This window comes from Chroicocephalus ridibundus, chromosome 22 (genome assembly GCF_963924245.1).
Source record: "Chroicocephalus ridibundus chromosome 22, bChrRid1.1, whole genome shotgun sequence".
NCBI classification, from domain to species: Eukaryota; Metazoa; Chordata; class Aves; order Charadriiformes; family Laridae; genus Chroicocephalus; species Chroicocephalus ridibundus.
Window position 1 is genome coordinate 4,338,877 of NC_086305.1, and position 18,182 is coordinate 4,357,058.

Genomic DNA, 18,182 nt, shown 5'->3' on the forward strand with positions numbered 1-18,182 from the left:
CGGCGGAGCCGCCGAGCGCTTCCCGGCCCCGGCGGCCCCAGCCCCCCGCAGCCCCCCGCTGCCCGCCCCGGGGCCCGCCGAGGCAGCTCCGAGCCCGGGGAAGGTCCGGGGCTGTGGGGCCCCTGGGGGGCACGGCCGGAGGAGCCCCCAGCCCCGCAGGGCCGACGCCGCGGGGTCCCCTGCACCCTCCCCGTCCTGCCGGGACCCTGCGCAACCTGGGTGCTCCCTGCGGCCTCCCTTCCCCTTCCCCTTCTCCTCCTCCTCCTTCCCTTTCCCCTTCCCTTCTCCTCCTCCTCCTTCCCTTTCCCCTTCCCTTCTCCTCCTTCTTCCCCTTCCCTTTCCCCTTCCCCTTCTTCTTTCCCTTCTTTTCCTTCCCCTTCCCTTTCCCTTTTTCCTTCTCCTCCTCCTCCTTCCCCTTCTCCTTCTTTTCTCCTTCTCCTTCTCCTCCTCCTCCTCCTCCTCCCCCTTCTCTTTCTCCTCTCATCCCATCAGTGCCGCCTCCCCCCACCCCCTTTAAATGAAATGTGCCCGGTGCCACAAAGACTCCTTTGATCTCACCGAGTAAAGGAAGGATGGGGCTAGAGAAGGAATTAAATAGCAAAAGGAGGAAACGAGGAGGGGAAAGCCCTCCCATGGGAGGCTGGTAAATGATGCTTCTTTCTCGTTAGAGCAGCCGGACAAGAGCCTGTCCCAAGCCGTGCCCCGTCGTGCCGGGGTCGTCCGGCTTCTGGCTCTGGCTCAGGGGCTGGGGCTGGCTGGGGGGGTCCCTCCACAGAGCCAGCGGCCAGGGTACAGGCACGGCTGGGAGCCCCCCACCCCACCGCGTAACCTCGGCCCCGGTAGAGCCGCTCTGGCATGGAGGAGCTGGCAGCCGAGCCTGGAGAAGCAGCCAGAGGGTACGAGCAGCAGTTTGTTGTCGGCCGCTTGCCAGGAGCCGCGGGGAGATGCGGCGCTGCCAGGGACGTGCTCTCGGAAGCGCGGGGCTGCCGAGCGCCAGCCCTGCGGGACGGCCAGCCTCCCCCCTCCGGCCCTGGCTCTTGCTCCGGGGAAGGCCTGACCCGTGCGGCAGCGGATGGGATGGGTGTTCCTGGGGTCTTTTCCTTCTCCTGTTCCCACCAAACCGGAGCTGCCCTGCGAGGCCACCAGGAGCAGGGTGCCAGGGGCTGCAGGTCCCTCTCTGCCATGGCAGGGGTTCACCCAAAGCCTTGGGTGAAAGCTCAGCCCCTGCCTCAGCATCTTCTTGCCCCCGTCTGCCCCCTCCAATGCTCTTTCCTTTCCCTCTGATCCCCCACCCAGCTCGACAGCAGCTGAGCAGCCGGACCCGGTGCGTTGTGGGCTGTGGGAGGAGGGTGGTCCCTGCCTGGACCTGAGCCCCTCCATGGCCGCAGGCCTGGGCAGTGCCGGGCACCCTGTTGCCTGCAGAAGTTTCTCCCCTTCCTCCCTTCAGGGACGTGCCCTGGGCTGAGCCGAGCAGCCCCTGCCAGGCATTCGGCTGCCCCTCGGAGCCCGTCCATCCCTGCTGGCCCTGCGGCCCCCGCTCTGCATCCCCTGCGCTCCCACGGCGAGCGGGTCTGGCCCTGCCAAACATGCACCTCCTCCCTGCCTGCTCTGCCTGCTCTGCCTGCGCCCGGGGTGGGTGCACCGGCAGCCGCCGACGGTGGCGGATGGTGCTGCCAGAGCCCCAGCACCGAGGCCGGGACGGGCAGAGGGGCCGGTGCTGCCCGGTGAGGACAAGGGAGACCAGCACGGGGCAGGGGGGTCCTCAGCCGCGCTGCAATGGCGTTGTCCCAGCTCTGCCACCGTCGTGCCCTCATGGTGGGGAACCGTGTGGCAGGGGGGAGCCCATTTTCCCCCCGTGACCACCCGGCACCACCTCGAGCACATCGTCGTCCCCAGCACGCGGGGGCACGAGCCTGTCCCCGGTCCCATGGCCCCGTGTGGGGTCTGGGGGGGACTGGAGGGTGTTGCAAGAAGGGGCCACCGCAGAGGGAGGGTGTCAGGGTCCTGCCGGGGCTGCTCGCTGGGGGTCTCTGCTCCCTTCTGCCCCTTCGGCCTCTCCCCCAGCAGCCCTTCGCTCCCATCTCAGCCCCCTCGGCCCCGTGGGGCGATGCTTCCCCCGGGAAGCGGCAGGGCAGCGGGCAGGGACCGGCAGGGCAGAGGGGACGGGGTTCCCAGGCTGGGGAGGGGGTTTGGGGAGGGGGGGGGGGGGGGGGGCGGCATGCCAGCCCAAGCTCTCAACTGCATTTTTGTTGTTATTTTAATATTTTTCCCTTTTACACTCTTGCTGCCTCAACGTGACCTTGGCCAAATTATTCCCCCTCCCTTTGAGATTTATGGCCCCCTTCCAGAAATGATCTGTTCCATCTACGAAAATAGACGTCGCGCCGTTATTACATTTTAAAATATAATAAGGGCTGGGAGACCGCTCCTCTGCCGCTCTCCCTTCCCAGCCCCAGCCATTCCCCCCTCCCACCCCCACCCACCCCCAGAGCACAAAACCCCGCAGGTCCCAGGGCTGTGAGTGGGTGCAGTGAGGGTGGGGGCATCCCAAGCCCTTTCCAGCTCCAGAGAGGGGGGGTGTCCTTGCCTGGATCCCCTCGGCAGAGCTGGGGTAACAGGAGATTTCCCATCTAAGCCGCTCTCAGAAAACGCTGGGTCTGCCGGGGGGATAAATGGGATGAAACGGGCTGGGCTTCCCATGGCCGGGGGGGGGGGGGGGGGGCTGGGGGTGGTCCCTGGCTCACTAAAGCCATCGGGATCTGGTTCATGGCTGGAAAACCCTCCTCGCAGCCCGAGGGGACAGCGTAGCCCACGGCTCCAGGGGCTCCTGCGCCCTCTGGGCACATGCAGGGTGGCCTTCGCGCAGTCGGGCTCTATTTCTGTGGTTTCGTCGAGGTTATTATTATTGTTCTTTTCTAGCAGGGCCTGGAGGCAAGTTGTCATCCCCGAGGACGGGCTCTCGTTCCCCCGCCGCGTACCCCGACATCTGGTGCGACGGGGACGGGGAGCGGAGGCAAAGGCGAGCTCGAACCCACCTCCCCGGCCCCGTGTCAGCCAGCGGGGGTCTGGGATCACTGGGGGTGTCCCGGAGATGCGAAGCGGCTGCAAAATAAACCAAACGTGAAAATCAGATCAAACCCGGACATTTCGCTTGTTGCTTTTCCTCCCCGGGACCCTGTTTGTTTCCTGGCTTGTGCGTGCCTGTGTCTCCGCGTGCGGCTGTGGCTCTGGGGATAGGGTTTGGGATGGTTCGTTTTCTGATGGATTTTTTCCTCTCCCGCTGTAAATGCGGAGCCTCGTGCTGTCCCCGCTCGAGACGATCTGCGGCTGTGAGCCCCTAACGGCGGTCGCCCTTGGGTGCGGGCAGGCTGAGCGGCCCCCACGTTCAGGTAATTTAAGGGATGCATCTAACAGCAAATTTTCACTCTGCAGGACGTCCAGAGCTGATGTCTCTCTGGACCAAACACCATCTGGGCAAAGGAAAAGGGGCTGGGGGGTGTGTGTGTGTGTGTGTCTGGGGGGGTTGTTTTGCTTTCCACTCAGAGGAGTCGCTTTGATCATCCTGGAAAGGCTGTGTCTGGGGTTGAGGATGGCCCTGTCCCGTGGGCCGATGGCATCGCCACCTTCCTGGACGGTGACGGGACCCGGAGGCCAGGACGGATGGAGCTGCGGTGGGGAGGGAAGGGGCCAGGCCTGCGGGTGGATTAAGGTTAAACAGGAGGAGAAGCTGACCCCTCACAGCTGCTGCTCTTCAAATGTTTTATTTCCTGCTCTCTGTAAGCCTGGATTGACCCGCAGGCAGCAGAAAATGTCGAACAACTAAAACGGTTTCCCTGAAAGGAGAAAAAACACCAGAAAACCCCTGAGAAAAACCCAGTGGGGCGTACGGACCCCAAGCTGCTGGCTGGAAACGCGGGGGGCTCTGGGGTGGGGGGACACTGGGGCCGGTGTAGGGCAAGCAGGGTGGCAACGTGGGGGTCCCTCTCCCCAGCTCGAGCATCCGCCAACACTGGAGTTCCGCAGGGAAGCAGCTCAGCCATGGGCCTCCTGGAGCAGCATCCCAGGAGGCGGCCGGGGGTGCTGGCGGACCCACCCCCGGGCCGGGGGGTGCCAGACCCCTTTGCTGGAGGGTGGGGGGTGCGGGGGGGTCCCTAAAGCGGGAGGAAGGGGTCTCTCGCGGCCATGGGAGAGGGACAGACCCAGGAGCCCTTCCCAGGCCAGAGCCCTGAGTGGTCGGGGAGGAGGATGCTGCCGCTCCCCTCCATTGCACGGCAGGGGGGATTCTCGGTGAGCTGCGGCCCCAGAGGATGATTTGTGGTTTCTTTTCTTTTCTTGATCAAAAAGAAAAAACCAAACCAAAACAAAAAAAATAGATGGGGGGCGGGGGGGGGGTGGGGGGCGGGGAAGGCTTCTCGTGTTTAGTCTTCCTTAGAGAAAGCCCAGACCCGGAAAGCCGTCGGGCCGGGAAGGGGCGGTGGCGGGGCCCCGGTGCAAACCCCCCGGCTCCGTTTTGCGGGTGAAGCCGCGGGGCGGAGGGGGGGGGGGTGTCCCCGCTGCGCGGCGGTGCGGGATGGAGGTGGGGGGGGTCCCCGCCGCGGGGCCGGGAACGGTCCGCGCCGCCGGCCGGGGGTCCCGCGCACCGGGTCCGGTCCCGGGAGGGTTCCGGGGGGTCCCGGTGTGGAGGGGGGTCCCGGTGCCCCCCCCCCCCGCCCCGGCACGGCGCGGGTTAAGCCGCCGGTGCCGCCCGCGCCGCCGCCGCTCTCGGCCTGCCCGGATTGACACCTCCCGCGGGCGCCGGGCCCGGCCGGCCAATGGGAAGGCAGCTCGGCGCGCCCCACGTGGGGGCGGGCCGCTCCCGCGGCGCTCCCATTGGCTGGCGGCCGGGGGCGATCGCCCGCACGGGCCAGGCCCCACGTGGAGCTGGCGCTGGCGCGCGTTCATTGATCGCGCTCCGCAGCGCGGCCGCGGCGCGCGGGGCGGGGCGGGGCGGGGCGGGGCGGGAGGGGCGGGGAGGGGAGGGGGGGGCGCCGGTGCGGCCCGGTGCAGCTCGGCCCGGTACAACCCGGTACGGCCCGGTACAGCCCAGCCCGGCCCGGCCCGGCCCGGCCCGCCCCACAGCAGGGGGCGCGCCCGCGGCCGGGGCCAGCAGCGCGGTGAGTCCCGTCCCGTCCCGTCCGGTCCTCGTCCCGCACCGCTCCGGTTCGGTCTCCGTCCCGCGCCGGTCCCGGCCTGCCCCGGGAGTCCCGCCGGGCGCGGTCAGGTTCCGCTCGGAGCCGGTCCCTCCCCGTGGCCGTACCTGCTGTGGGCGGCGGCGGGGCCATTGTCTGCGCGGCGCGGGGGGAGCGGGCCGGGGCCGTGCCCGCGGCGGCGGGGGCGGGCGGCCGGCGGGTCCCGCAGCGCCCGGGAGGAGCCCCGGGGGGACGCGGAGCGGGGCGGGCGGTGCGGGGGTCCCGGTTGCCGGAGGTCGCGGAGGAGCCGCGGGCGGTGCCGGTGCCCCGAGGCTCTGCCCCGCTCCGCTGCGGCCCCGCGGCCGGCGGTGACTCCCCGTCTCTCTCCAAGGGCCTGATCCGGAGCTGGGAAGCGACCCCAGGACGCCGTCCTGAGCCCGCATCGGGGCCCGGAGCGGCGAGAGGGATCCCGGGCCTGTCCGGTGCCAAAGATGTTCCCACAGAACCGGCCCCCGGTGAGCCCCGCAGCTTGGCTTCGTCCCCCCCGGGCCACGGGCGAGCACATGGTGCTGCACCCCCACACCCAGCTCTTCGCCCGCCTCGGGGGCGGGAGGTGTCGGCCTTGGCCTGGGAAGTTGTGCCGCCGGCGCGTAAGGCGCTCAGGAGCCGTGGTGTGGCTCTTCCCCAAGTGATGCTGAGCCCCGGCGCTGCGGGGATTTGGGTTTGGCGACACGCGGGCGGCCGGATCGCGGTCAGGGCGTGACCGTGGGACGGGTGACAAGCGGGACAGCAGCTCTGCCATGTGGCCCCGCGGGCGAGAACAGACCCCCGGGCTGGGGCTGGGCGGGAGGGCCGGGGGCTGCGCGCTGGGTGCCACCCGGGGCTGTTAATCCTCCTCTTCTGGCTCGGTGGCTGAACCGCTGCTGAAAAGCTGGAGAACTGTTGCCCTTGGTGCCTGGCTGGGGGCGTTTTCCTCTGGGCTAACTCCTTCTGCCTCCTCCTCCGTGTGCCGCTCTCCCAGACGGGCCCGTAGCTTCTTCCCCGGGTGCAGGAAACCCCCCGGGGGACTCACGAGCCTCGCTGGGCCAGCAGCAGTGACCCCGGGGGTCCCCTCTTCTGCCTAGGCCCATCTCCAGGCACCCTCCGCTGCCTCCGGAGCCGCTGTCGCTGCCAGCGCCATCCCCAGCACCCCCCAGTCCCTCAAGCTGACTTATCCGGAGACATTGGACCGCATCAAGGAGGAATTCCAGTTCCTGCAGAACCAGTACCACAGGTGAGAAGCTACCAGAGCTCGTGTGCCAGCCGGGCACCGGGCATTTCGCTGGTGCTGGCACGAGGCAGGGACCCCTCGGCGCTGGGCATCGCTGTGGGCTGGCGGCAAGCGCCCGTCCCGTGCTGCTGCGGGCACTGGTCCATCTGCAGGGTGGCTGTGCCAGGCACCACCTTGGAACGATGCTGTTTGAGGGGGGAAACTCACCCTCCTCCTGCCAAAAGCCCCGGGACGAGGGTGCTGGCTTCCAGGGCTCGGCTTCTGGGCTGAGCTGGAGCCGTCACTTAGCAGAGCCGGAGTTCCCCCTGATCCCCCCTGCTGCTGGCCAGGATCACCTCCTCCCCTTCCCCGCTCTGCTCGGGAGCAAGGTTTGAAATACAGCTCGGGCCATTTGGGAAGCAGATGCTAGGGAGGGGGTTAAGGCTCCGTGCAGATTCCTCCCTGACGCCTGGATCCCTCTGCTGTCCATCTCCTCTTTATCAGCCCCTTCCCACCCGCTTTCAGGTGGTTTTCTTGGCTTGCGCTGGGAGACGGGTCTGAATCTGGGAGCAAGAGGCTGAAGCACGTGGGGCTGGGGGCGACTCGTGCTCTCTCCAGCCCGGGAGATCTTGTCTGGGGGGGAACAGGGGGTCTCTCCCTTCTGTCTTCCTCCCTCTCTCTCTCTCTTCTCTTTATTTTTACAGCTTGAAGTTAGAATGTGAAAAGCTGGCAACAGAAAAAACAGAAATCCAGCGTCATTATGTCATGGTTAGTGAGCTCCACCTGAAAGGAGGAGGGCGGTGGGGGGTGTCTCCTCTGAACCATCAAAGGACACGCAGCCCTGGGATGCTTTGGCTTCCCCTTGCGTTCGGGTTGTGTGGCCAGGCCCCGAGATCTGGTTCCTGGGGGTGGTTATTGTCTGTCTTTCACCCAAAATGAGCCGTGGTGTTTGAGCAGGGCTTGCTGCCGCGGCTCGCAATGACGAAGCCGCTCCAGTGCGGGTTGTCCCCTTTCCCGCGAGCAGGAGCCCTGGCCGGATCATATCCCGGAGAGAGCTCCGTCTCCGGGCGAGGGGCTGAGGACTGTTTCCTCCTGGCACGGCCTGGCCTTTGTGGCCAGGCTGACCCCGCACGCCGGCACCAAACTTTGTGTTTGCTTGTTCCCCGGGCTCCCCAGCCCCTCCTGATGCTGCTTTCTCTCCCTCACAGTACTACGAGATGTCCTACGGCCTGAACATCGAGATGCACAAACAGGTGAGTCTGGGTGGGACGGGAGCGTTGCCCAGGCTCCCCTGCCCCGCGTCGCCTCCCGGGCCCTTCGAGGTCGTCCCTTTCCATGGAACACGTGGGCAGTCGCTCCCTGCCATAGCCCAGGGAAAACTGCGCTTGCGGGGCTGTGCTGCCTCCCCGCCGCTTTTGGGGGGACTCTGCCCCGCTTGGCGTCGTGGCCGGGGGCCTGTCTCAGCTCCCCGCACGCGCGTGTGCTCCGGCGTGAGCTGCCGTGTCCTCGCCGGCTTCAGGGAGCGCGTTCCCCGCCGGGTCGCGATGTGCCTGTTGCAGTGGGGAGAGAGTGGCGGTGGAGCACGTGTGCTTACATGGCTGCTCACGCCGGTGGTGAGGGACCGTCGAGGAGGAGACCGGCCCCGGCAGGACAAGGGGTGCTGCGGCGCCAGGACAGGGTGACAAGCTCCGTGGCGTTACCTTTGCCACTGTCCGGGGCCAGCTGGCCCTGGGGGCAGCTCGCCTGGGGGCCGGGGATGAGGAGCATCATGAGGATGGGGCCAGGGTGTAGGTGCAGGGTGGGCTCCCCGAGGGTTCGGGGCTTCGCATCCCCCCTCGCTGCCTCCCTGTCCCTCCCTCCCTCCTTCCCTCCCGCTGCGCCGCGCTCCGGGTCACCAGCTGCTCTCAGACAGAAGGTTTCTTCTCATCTATTTTTAAAGAGGCTGCGGAGGAGCCCAGCGAGGCGAGCTGCAGCCGCGGCCTCCTTCCCTCCCGCCCCACGCCCCGACGCCGCCGACAACTGTTGCGCGGGGGTCCCGACCCCCCAGGGCCCAGGGCAGGCTGGTGGCCGCTCTCGCCGCTCTGTGCCCGCTGGGTGGGTGTTTCTGCCGCCCCCGGCGTCTCCTGCTCTGCCCCGTTCCCGCCGCGCGAAGCCGGCCGAGGAGGAGGAAGAGGAGGCGTGAAGCCACCCTCGCGCGGGGCGATGCCGAAGGTCCCCCCCGGCCCGGCACCCCCTCCCCGAGGGCTGCGTGCTCCTCTCATCTGGCCGCCGGTTCTCCCACCCCCGGCCGGCGCGGGCTCGCGTTTTCGGCCGGTCCCAGGTGCCGCTGGCCGGGCGCCAGCGAGCTGTCTGCGCTTTTAACGAGGGCCCGCGCGGCTGCTCCGACAGCCAGCGGCCATTGTGTGAAAAATGGGACTGCCTGCGCCGGGAGCCGTGGGTTATCGCCGCCGCGGAGAAGGCGGGGGGGGATATCAGGTCGCCACCTCTCCTCCCCTTCCCCCAAATCCGGCGCTGCTCGTGGGTTCGGGTGGGGGGTCCTGCCCCGGGACCCCCCGGGCAAGCGCTCGCCCCATGGCCGCTGGCGAAGGCAGTGCTGCGGTGCGGTGCTGCCTCCGTCCCCACTCCGTCCCCAGCGTCCCCCACGGCGTTGGCGTCGGCAGCGCTGGCAGCGGCGAGGGCCGAGGCGTGGGGTGGTTTTGCCTGGGTTTGTGCGGAGGGGAAGGGGGCTGGGGGGGGCGGCTGTGGTGCCGCAGCTCTCCAGGCAGCCGCGGGCTCGGCAGGGCAGGCTGAAGGCAGGAACGAGCAGGAGACGTTAATTTTTTATTGTTGTTTTGTTTTTTGGCATGGAAAAGGGGCCTGTAGCTTTTTATAAAACCACCTCCCCGAATCTGCCTGGCCTTGGACTTGCTCACCGCAAGCCAGAGGGGAGGTGGCGGTGCTGGTGGCTGGGGGGGCTGCAAACAGCATGATCATTTTTCATGCTGAGAGCGTTAAAGTGCCAGTAAATTGCACATTAACGAGTGCGAGTGAATTGGAGGCAGCTCTCCCCAAGGAGCTGCTGCCCATCAGTGCATTAGGGAAGAGAATCCATCACTGCCGGCCCCGGGAGACAGCTAAATCCTTCCCAGAACTGCCGGCTGCCAAATCTCCTCGCTCCCCCCTCCCAGCTTTTTCTTTCTTTTCTTTCTCTTTTTTTTCCTCCTTCAGAAGGGGAAGCGAGGGCGGGGGCTGGATTGTTTCTGCTCTCTGTGGGTCTGGCAAAAAAAAAAAACAAACGGGTCGGTGGCCGCTCTGGAGGGTGGCGTGGGGTGTCCCTGGGCCTGAGTCCCCACACCGGCCGCCCATCACCCTGGCACTGCGGCGCCTGTGCCAGCCGGGCTCGGGTGACGTGCCCAAGGTGCCGGTGGGGAGATCTCGGGGTCGGCTCCATCCCTGGCTGTTGGGGCCCTTCAGCCTCCGGTCTCCTCCTAGGGCTGACAAGAGGGTCGGGGTTTGACCCCTCCTCTCATCCCCATGGCGGCTCTGGAGCACTTTCCTCCTCCCCGCCGGGGTGGGCAGGGAGCTCCTCGGGGCTTGGGGCAGCGCCTTACCTGCAGCCGCCATGCCCGGGGTGTCCCCCTCCTTCCTCCGGGAGCGGAGGACCCCTGGGTTGAGGGAGAGCTGCTGGTGTCTGTCTGAGGTGGGATGGGGTCCCTGGCTCCGCACGGTGAGGAGCAGCGTGGACGTCTCCGCCACTGTGTCCGCTCTCCCGACTGTCACCCACTCGGGGTGCTCGGGGCCGGGGCCTGACCCCGGAGCCACCGGGGATTCTCCCTAGGGATGCATCTGTGGGGCCAGGGATGGCTTAATATCTGTGCTTGCCCCCAGCAGGGCAGCGTGGGGGCGGCGGGGGCCCTGCCTGCCTGTGGGGTGCGATGGGGGCTCGGCGCGGCTCTCCCTCCCCGCGCCGCTCCCGCTCGGCGCTGCTGATTGCCCGTGGCACTCGAGTGTTGCAGGAAAACAGCAGCTGTAAGGAGAGCACCTCTCCAGGGCTTCCTGCGGGCGGGAGAGACGCAATTAGCGGCCGTGGCGCGGGCAGGAGGCGGCGCGGAGCCTTTCGGGGCCTGACCTGCGGGCTGGGGGCTTGCTCGGGGGTGGCCCTCCATGCCATGGGGCTCCGCGTCCCTGGGAGGGAGGAGGCGGGAGCCATGCGGGGGCTCTCGGTGTGGGGTGGAGGGTGCTGGGCTCTTGGGGACAAGCGCCAGCACCCTGCGGCTGCTCGGGTGGCAACAGGGGGGAGGGGGGGGGCCTCTGCCTGCCTGTGGAGCGCCCATGGCGGGGAAAGGGGTCTCCGGCGGCATCGCTGTCGCGGGGCAGCTCTGCCCCGTGCCCTGACGCTGCCTCTTCTGCCGCCAGACGGAGATTGCGAAGCGGCTCAACGTGATCTGCGCCCAGCTCATCCCGTTCCTCTCTCAGGAGGTGGGTGAGCCCTCGGGCACCGACCGGGCTGGGCTGGGGGCGGTGGTGGTGGTGGTGGTGGGGGGGGGGGGGGCCTGGCTTTGCCCCATCCCCTGGAGAAACGAGCCCGGCACAGCCCCGCTCGCCGCGGGGGCATCGCCCGGTGCTGACGGGCTCCTCTCTCCCCGCAGCACCAGCAGCAGGTGGTCCAGGCCGTGGAGCGTGCGAAGCAGGTGACTATGACCGACCTGAACGCGGCGATCGGGGTACGTCAACCCTCCGCCCGGGTGCTGGGCTCCCGCCGGCGATGGTGCCTCCCGTGCTCCCGCCGTCCCCTGGGCTGGAGGCCCATCCTGCCCCGGGCAAGCGGGGGCCGGCTGCAGCCCCCTGCCCTATTCTCCTTCCCTACCCGTGGCTGAGTTGGGGGGTTAAGGGGGGGGCAGCCAGGCTGGGTTGGGGGGCTGCCGGCGGTACTCGGGGTGGGGGGAGATGCTGCAGCGGCGTCAAAGCAGGGAGCGGGGCTGGTGTGTGTCGCTGTGTCCTGATGCCCTGTGGCTCGGGTGGAGGGGGGGGTTCGCCACCGTCCCCACACCTCGGTTAGTCCCTCCAGACGGTGGTGGGATGGATTTGGGTAGGGCCCCCCATCCATATGGATTTGGGTAGGGTCCCCCCATCGGTCCCAGTAGCTCCTGTCGCAGGGTGGGAGGAGGCGGCGGGAGGGACCTGGTGGCCCCCGTGGCTTGGCTGGGGACTCGCTGGGATCGTGTCCTGCCCCTCCTCGCCCGGGTCGCCGTTCCCTGGGCTGACCCAGGTGGGGAGGAGCAGCCCCTTCCCCTGCCCGGCGTCCGTCCTGACGCGACCCTTCAGCTCTGCTCTCTCCTCCCGCTCCTCTCCAGCACCAGCTTCAGACCCAGCACCTCTCGCACCACGCTCCCCCCATCCCGCTGACCCCCCACCCCTCTGGGATGCAGCCCACCGGCCTCGCCGGCATCGGCAGCGCCTCGGGGCTGCTGGCGCTCTCAGGGGCGCTGGGGGCCCAGGCCCAGCTCCTCGCCAAAGACGACCGAGGAGTCCATGACACCGAGCCCAGGGGTGAGCGTGGTGGGGGGACGGGAGACGGTGGGGGGAGGTTTGGTGTGACCCTTTGGCAGCAGGAAAACCTGGGAAGGGCTGGTGCTGGGCCCCGGGGCTGCCACTGCTCCCCGTGCCCCCCTGGAGCGGGGGCCAGGGCTGGGTGGGGGGTGGCTTGTCCGTGCCTCTGGGCTCCTGACAGGGCTGTTGGGGCAGGGGGTTGCCGGCCGGGAGGGGTTTGGGTGGGGAATGTCCCTCAGTGAGCAGCACCTCCTGGCAGGGGAGTGGGGTGGGCTGGGGGGGCCATCCCCGGTGGGGTCCCGGGGCTGCGGGAGGAGCGGGCGGCTTTCCCAGGGGGCTCTTGGCGGTGGCACAGCGTGTCCCTCCTTCCCTCCTTCTCCTGCTGCTCCGCGTTGCCACGGCGACAGAGCGGGACCCCGGCCCCGTAAGTGCCTTTTCCTTCTCTTGCGCCATTTCCCTGCGGCTGCGTGGGCTCCGGCCGGGACCCTGGGAGCGGGTCCTGGGGTCCTGCTCCCCGGCCGAACCCCCACGGTTACGTGGGTGAGAGCGGGTGGGTGCTCTCCCCATGGGGACCCCTTCCCCGTGTCGCGTGGGACCCCATCCCCATGTCGCGTGGCCAAACCACACTGTTCCCTCGAGCAGCATCCCCCTCCTCGCTCCTTTGCCGGGAGCCGAAGCCCGTGCTGGCAGCACAGGGGGCTGCGCTGGGGCCCTCCGTGCCCCGGGAGCCGGCCGCAGCCCCGCAATGGTGCTGCCTGTCCTGGGAGCCGAGCACAGCGGCTGGTGGCCCCTAACGCTGTGTCCCCCCCACCCCAGAGCTCCCTGGCGCTGCCCAACGGGGAGCGGGCACGAGCCATCTCCGAGTACCTGAGCAGCAGCAAGAAGAGGAAGGTGGAGGAGAAGGACTTCGTTACGGACTACGTGAGCCCGGGGCTGGGGGGCTTGGGGCATCCCCGTCCCCTCTTGCGGGGCGACGAGCGGAGCCGCCCCGGCGCTTCCCAGCGGGGAGCGAGGGCGGCCTCAGCCCCTTTGGCTCCGACCATCCTCTGTTTCAGGGCAGCGACGCGGACAAAAGCGAAGACAACTTGGTGGTGGATGAGGTCAGTGTGGTGGCGGGGGCTGCGGTCGGCGTGCGCTGCCTGTCCCTCTGCCCGAGGAGGGGTGGGGGGGGTCACAGGCTGTTATAGGCGGAGGTGGGCGGCACGGGGGGGTGGCGGTGGGACCCCCCCAGAGTCGTGGCCCTCGACGATGGCAGCGATGAGCCCCTGGATGCAGGCTCCCGTTTGAGCCACCAGCTCGCCGTGGCCTGGGACGTCCCCGCGCTCCTGCCTGCTCTGCCGCCTGCTGATTTCATTCCCCCCCCGCCGCCGCAGGACCCCTCTTCCCCGCACAGCGTCCACTCCTACTCGTCCCGGGAGAACGGGGTGGAGAAGGTCCCGCTGGGGAGGAAGGAGGCCGTACCGCTCAGCCCGACCTCCATGGCCTCCTCCAGCAGCACGTCCCCGTCTCGGAGCAAGGATGCGCCCGTGGTACGTGCGTTGCCTGGGGCAGATGGGTGCTTCGCTCGCGTCCCCCCGCCGGGGCTGGGCTGGGCTGGGCTGGCAGAGCTGCTGGACGTGGGTCCACCTGCCTCCAAACCTACGGGGGCACAAGTGACGCCAGGGGGGACGGGGGGGGACTCCTGCTCCGTGAGATCCCCCTGTGTCCCATCCCGTGGACCCTACGGCGCTGGCTGGGCTGGGCTGGGCTGAGCTGGGCTGGCATGGTGGGGTGAGGAACGGGGACCAGCTCACCGGGGGGGGGACCTGAGGAGACACACCTCCGCCCCCCACCGTCAGGGTGGCTGTCAGATCTCCCCGCTCTGTTCCCGCTAGGTGGAGAAGGCAGGGACGCCCAGCCTCAAGTCCAGCACCCCCACCTCCCAGGGCGACGCCGCGGCCCCGGGCTCCAGCGGTGCCCAGCAGTTCCGCCCCGCAGCCGCCAAGGCCCCCGTGGACCCGCTGGGTGAGCTTGGACCCCCCCCTACCCCGGGGGCGCGGGCAGGCGGCTCCGAGCGCTGCCCCTGCCAGCCCCCGCGAGGACGGACCCTGCGCCCTGTCCCTTCACGTCACCTCTCCCCCCGCAGCCCTGGGCCTGAGGAACCCGCTGGGGGTGCAGAGCCCCTACTCGGCCGCCTTCGGCATGGCGCACCCCGCCGTCAACGGGGACATGGCCGGCACCGGCGCCTACGCCAGCCTCCACCTCATGTCCCCGCAGCTCAACGGGGCTGCGGCCGCCGTGGGAGCCGGCAGCTACGGGCGCTCGCCCCTGGTGCGTGACCCTCTTCCCGCGGGGCGGTGGGGACCGCGGGGCGCGAGCCGCTCTCACCCGCTCTCCCTCCAGGTGGGCTACGACCCGCACCCCCACATGCGCGTCCCGGGGCTGGCGGCTGGCATGCAAGTGGGGACCTCGGGGAAACCGTAAGTGGGGACGAGGTGTCCTGGGGGGATTAATCTGGGAGACGCGGGGGGCCGTGGCCAGCAGGGATGGGGGACAGTGGCCTGGCTGGGGGGCACCCGGTCCGGGGCAGCAGCCGGCTGTGGCGTGCCCGGCACCGCTCTGCTCACGGCTCCGGCTCAAACCGCGCTGGGTCCGCTACGGTGCCAGCCGCTCTCCGCGCAGGATCCTCGGATGGGTCTCACCGCTCTGCTCCCTTCCAGCGCCTACTCCTTCCACGTCAGCGCCGACGGGCAGATGCAGCCCGTGCCTTTCCCCCCCGACGCCCTCATCGGCTCCGGCATCCCCCGCCACGCGCGGCAGCTCCACACCCTGACCCACGGCGAGGTGGTCTGCGCCGTCACCATCAGCAACTCCACGCGACACGTCTACACCGGGGGCAAGGGCTGCGTGAAGGTGTGGGACGTGGGGCAGCCGGGCACCAAGACGGCCGTGGCTCAGCTGGACTGTTTGGTAAGGAGGGGCGCGCGGCCGCGCTGGCACGGCTCGATTCCCCCTTTCCCTGCACTCTGCCACCCACCCCGCCGTATCGAAGACAGGGTCTGGGGGTCCCCATCGGGGAGCTCAGGGGCGCAGGGGGTGTCTGAACGCGCTGCTGTGCACCGGGGAGAGTCCCCGGGTGCGTTTCTAAGAGGGGACGGTGCGGGGCTGCTGGGGAGGGATGGTGGCTCCGTGCTGCCAGCGTGCTCCTCTGCGCCGCCCCGGCTCTTCTGAGCATCCCAAGCCATTGGCGGGGTGTAAAAGCCCTTGGCACTGCTTTGTCTGGCAGTGCCCGCCCTAAGACAAGCCTCTGTTGGTGTCAACCCCCCGGGTCAGATACTTCATACGGGCCAGAATCGCGTGGGCTTGAAGCATCGCTCCGATTCAGCTCTGTCCTCGTTTCTGCTTTCGCTTGTGCGAGTCTGGCTGGAGGGAGACCTTCTGTTTCTTTTAAAAATAAATGAAATGGACTGTCAGACCGCAGCAACTCGCCACAGCCGAGCTGGAGGCGCAGGCATCACCTGAGAGTATTTTTAACCTGTGTTCTTTGAGGTTTGTTTTAAACGGGCTGCTGGAAGCGGGAGTCCCTGTGCCTGCTTTGAACAGCCCCAACCCCAGTCCTCTCCGCGGCTCGCTGGCCTTGGGGCCCGCGCCGCCTGACATATATTATTCCTGGACGGTGCTGACCTTGAAGATACAGATGCATAAACAAGGAAATGACTGAGTCATGATAATTCCAAGCCGCATCGGAAATTCAGGAGCGGGGGAAAACGGTGTTTCCCTGCTGGGAGCCGTGGGCTGTCGCAGCCTGGGGGGAGGTGCCTCCCCCGCTGCCCTTCGTGTCTGGGGCAGGTGCTCGTGGGGACGCTGTGGGGTCCCCGACGCCATTCATAGCGCGATGACAACTTGGGGGGCTGCTGTGGGGGATGGCGGGGTGACGGCTCTGGGCACGAGGAGGGGTGGGCTGCACAGCCCCCCGCTGTCCCGGGAGGGTGCTGGGGGTCTGCCCCACAGCTGCTGCTCCTGCCCTGGGGAGGAGCAGGCAGGCTGAGGGGGGGCTGGGGGGTGCAGAAGGGCAGGAGGGGAAAGGGGTTAAACGGGGTCCTCCCTCCTGCACCCCCAGAACCGCGACAACTACATCCGCTCCTGCAAGCTGCTCCCCGACGGCCGCAGCCTGATCGTGGGGGGGGAGGCCAGCACCCTCTCCATCTGGGACCTGGCGGCCCCCACGCCCCGCATCAAGGCTGAGCTCACCTCCTCTGCCCCCGCCTGCTACGCCCTGGCCATCAGCCCCGACGCCAAAGTCTGCTTCTCCTGCTGCAGCGACGGCAACATCGTGGTGTGGGACCTGCAGAACCAGACTCTGGTCAGGTGAGCGTGGGCTGCTCCGGGTTCCTCGGGCCAGGAACCGCTCCGTCCCCTCCAGGACATCCCCATCCCTCCCTGCGCTCTGACCCTGGCCATGGGACAGTCCCCGTCCTCGCAGCGGGGATCTCCCCCCTCCCCTCTCCCTGCTGGGTGCCGCCAGCCCTGACGGCCGTGCCCTCGCCCTCTCCGTCCCCCTCTTTCCCAGGCAGTTTCAAGGCCACACGGATGGTGCCAGCTGCATCGACATCTCTAACGATGGCACCAAGCTGTGGACGGGGGGGTTGGACAACACGGTGCGGTGCTGGGACCTGCGGGAAGGGCGTCAGCTGCAGCAGCACGACTTCAGCTCCCAGGTCGGGGCTGGGGCCGGCCGGGCGCTCCACGGGGGGGCCGCTGGGACCTGCCAACCGGTGCCTGACCCCGCTCTGTCATGTCCCCCCCACCAGATCTTCTCCCTGGGCTACTGCCCCACGGGAGAGTGGCTGGCGGTGGGCATGGAGAGCAGCAACGTGGAGATTCTGCACGTCACCAAACCCGACAAGTACCAGCTGCACCTCCACGAGAGCTGCGTCCTCTCCCTCAAATTCGCCTCCTGCGGTAGGCAAGAGCTGTGTGTTCCGCTGGGGCTCTGTCGGCTTTGGAGCAGGGGGCTGCTCCCTTCAGCCCCACACGGGTCCTTTTGGTTCCCCCCCGGCCCCGTGCTCAGCCCCCCTGAACGGAGTCCCAGGGCTCGTTGTGCTGGGGGCAAGCGCTACCTCCAGTAGCCAGCCCGGTCGTGCGTGGGGCTGGTGGCATCCCTCCGAGAAGGGGCTTCCATGGATGCACTCTCAGCTCCGTTGTCCCGGGACTGCCCTTTGTGTTCCTTAAAACGGCCCCTTGGCTACCGCGCGGCACAGCCCTCGCCTTCTCGTCCCCACCTGGGCACGCTTTGCTGCCGTAATCCGCCTGTCGGGCAGAGTTTGGTGACACTGTGCTCCTCCTTTGTCCCTTCTTGTCCCTCCTCCAGGGAAGTGGTTCGTGAGCACGGGGAAGGACAACCTGCTGAACGCCTGGCGGACGCCCTACGGAGCCAGCATCTTCCAGGTGGGGTTGTCCATCCGGGTGGGCTGTGCCTCTCGGTGAGGTTGGCCGGAGCTGGGATGGCCCAGCTCCACCCAGCTCTAGGTGTATCTCAGCCATAACGAGCCCCATAAACGAACTTCTCCCCGCAGCCTCCCCGGGCACAACTCAGGTCCCAAAGGTGGGGAGCGGGACCTTGCTCGGGGGGGGGGCCGCTTCTTGCGCTTATTCCCCCCTCTTCTCCTTCCTCCAGTCGAAGGAAACCTCCTCCGTTCTCAGCTGCGATGTCTCCACGGATGACCAGTTCATCGTCACTGGCTCAGGGGACAAGAAAGCCACGGTTTATGAGGTCATTTACTGAGAGCAAGGGAGAGGTGCCGACTGCGGGGAGGGCCCACGCCACGGGGACGGGTGGACGTCCACGGGGACGGATGGGTGGCCTCTACCTGCCAAAGAACAGCCCGTGGCCGGGGCGTCGGAGCCGGAGGCGAGCGGCGAGGGGTGGAGGTGGCCCTGGGACCGCGGCCAGGCGTCACGCTGGGCTGGGAGGTGGCGGCTGCTGCTCACAGCGAATTTCCTGGGGATTTCTCTCCTTGTTTTGGTCTTTATTTGTTGGTTTGTTTCTAAATCTGGACTGGGGAGTTGGGGGGGGGGGGGGGGCGGCGGGAGGGGTTGGACATTGTTAGGGGTTTTTTTTTTTTTTGGTTGGTTTTTTTTAAAGTGTTTGGTTTTTTTTTTTTTTTACTTTTTGTTGTGTGGGGTTTTTTTTGTTGGTGTTGTTAAAGGCTTTGGGCCAGGCCAGGGAGGATGGGCTCTGTCCTCACCTCCCTCCC

At 68.0% G+C, this 18,182-nt stretch overlaps 1 protein-coding gene across 7 annotated transcripts; it reads left to right on the forward strand.

Moving 5' to 3' along the window:
- The first annotated feature begins 5,004 nt into the window (after nucleotides 1-5,004).
- On the forward strand, nucleotides 5,005-17,978 carry LOC134526167 (transducin-like enhancer protein 1). Of its 7 annotated transcripts, none has more exons than XR_010073904.1 (21): nucleotides 5,005-5,153; nucleotides 5,560-5,683; nucleotides 6,293-6,441; nucleotides 7,122-7,185; nucleotides 7,626-7,670; nucleotides 10,813-10,875; nucleotides 11,046-11,120; nucleotides 11,751-11,946; nucleotides 12,354-12,370; nucleotides 12,763-12,867; nucleotides 13,002-13,046; nucleotides 13,320-13,475; nucleotides 13,821-13,950; nucleotides 14,072-14,256; nucleotides 14,329-14,405; nucleotides 14,646-14,895; nucleotides 16,046-16,293; nucleotides 16,500-16,643; nucleotides 16,737-16,887; nucleotides 17,297-17,373; nucleotides 17,603-17,978. XR_010073904.1 is itself a non-coding variant. In XM_063357733.1 (21 exons), exons 2-21 carry the CDS (start codon nucleotides 5,660-5,662, stop codon nucleotides 17,708-17,710), a joined length of 2,313 nt encoding a protein of 770 aa, XP_063213803.1. In that variant the 5' UTR covers nucleotides 5,005-5,153; nucleotides 5,560-5,659; the 3' UTR covers nucleotides 17,711-17,978. The 7 variants fall into 7 exon arrangements, 6 of the variants coding, with proteins under 6 accessions (XP_063213803.1, XP_063213804.1, XP_063213808.1 ...); XM_063357733.1 differs by having other exon boundaries at nucleotides 16,496-16,643; XM_063357734.1 differs by having other exon boundaries at nucleotides 11,046-11,087; nucleotides 16,496-16,643.
- The last annotated feature ends 204 nt before the right edge of the window (nucleotides 17,979-18,182 follow it).

What these genes read in the sequence shown, in the direction of transcription:
- LOC134526167 (XM_063357733.1), top strand. Translation starts at nt 5,660, where the DNA reads ATGTTCCCACAGAACCGGCCCCCG. An exon ending in GGAGCAAGGATGCGCCCGTG is followed by an intron (nt 13,476 to 13,820) that starts GTACGTGCGTTG and finishes TGTTCCCGCTAG; the next exon opens with GTGGAGAAGGCAGGGACGCC. An exon ending in CCTCAAATTCGCCTCCTGCG is followed by an intron (nt 16,888 to 17,296) that starts GTAGGCAAGAGC and finishes TCCCTCCTCCAG; the next exon opens with GGAAGTGGTTCGTGAGCACG.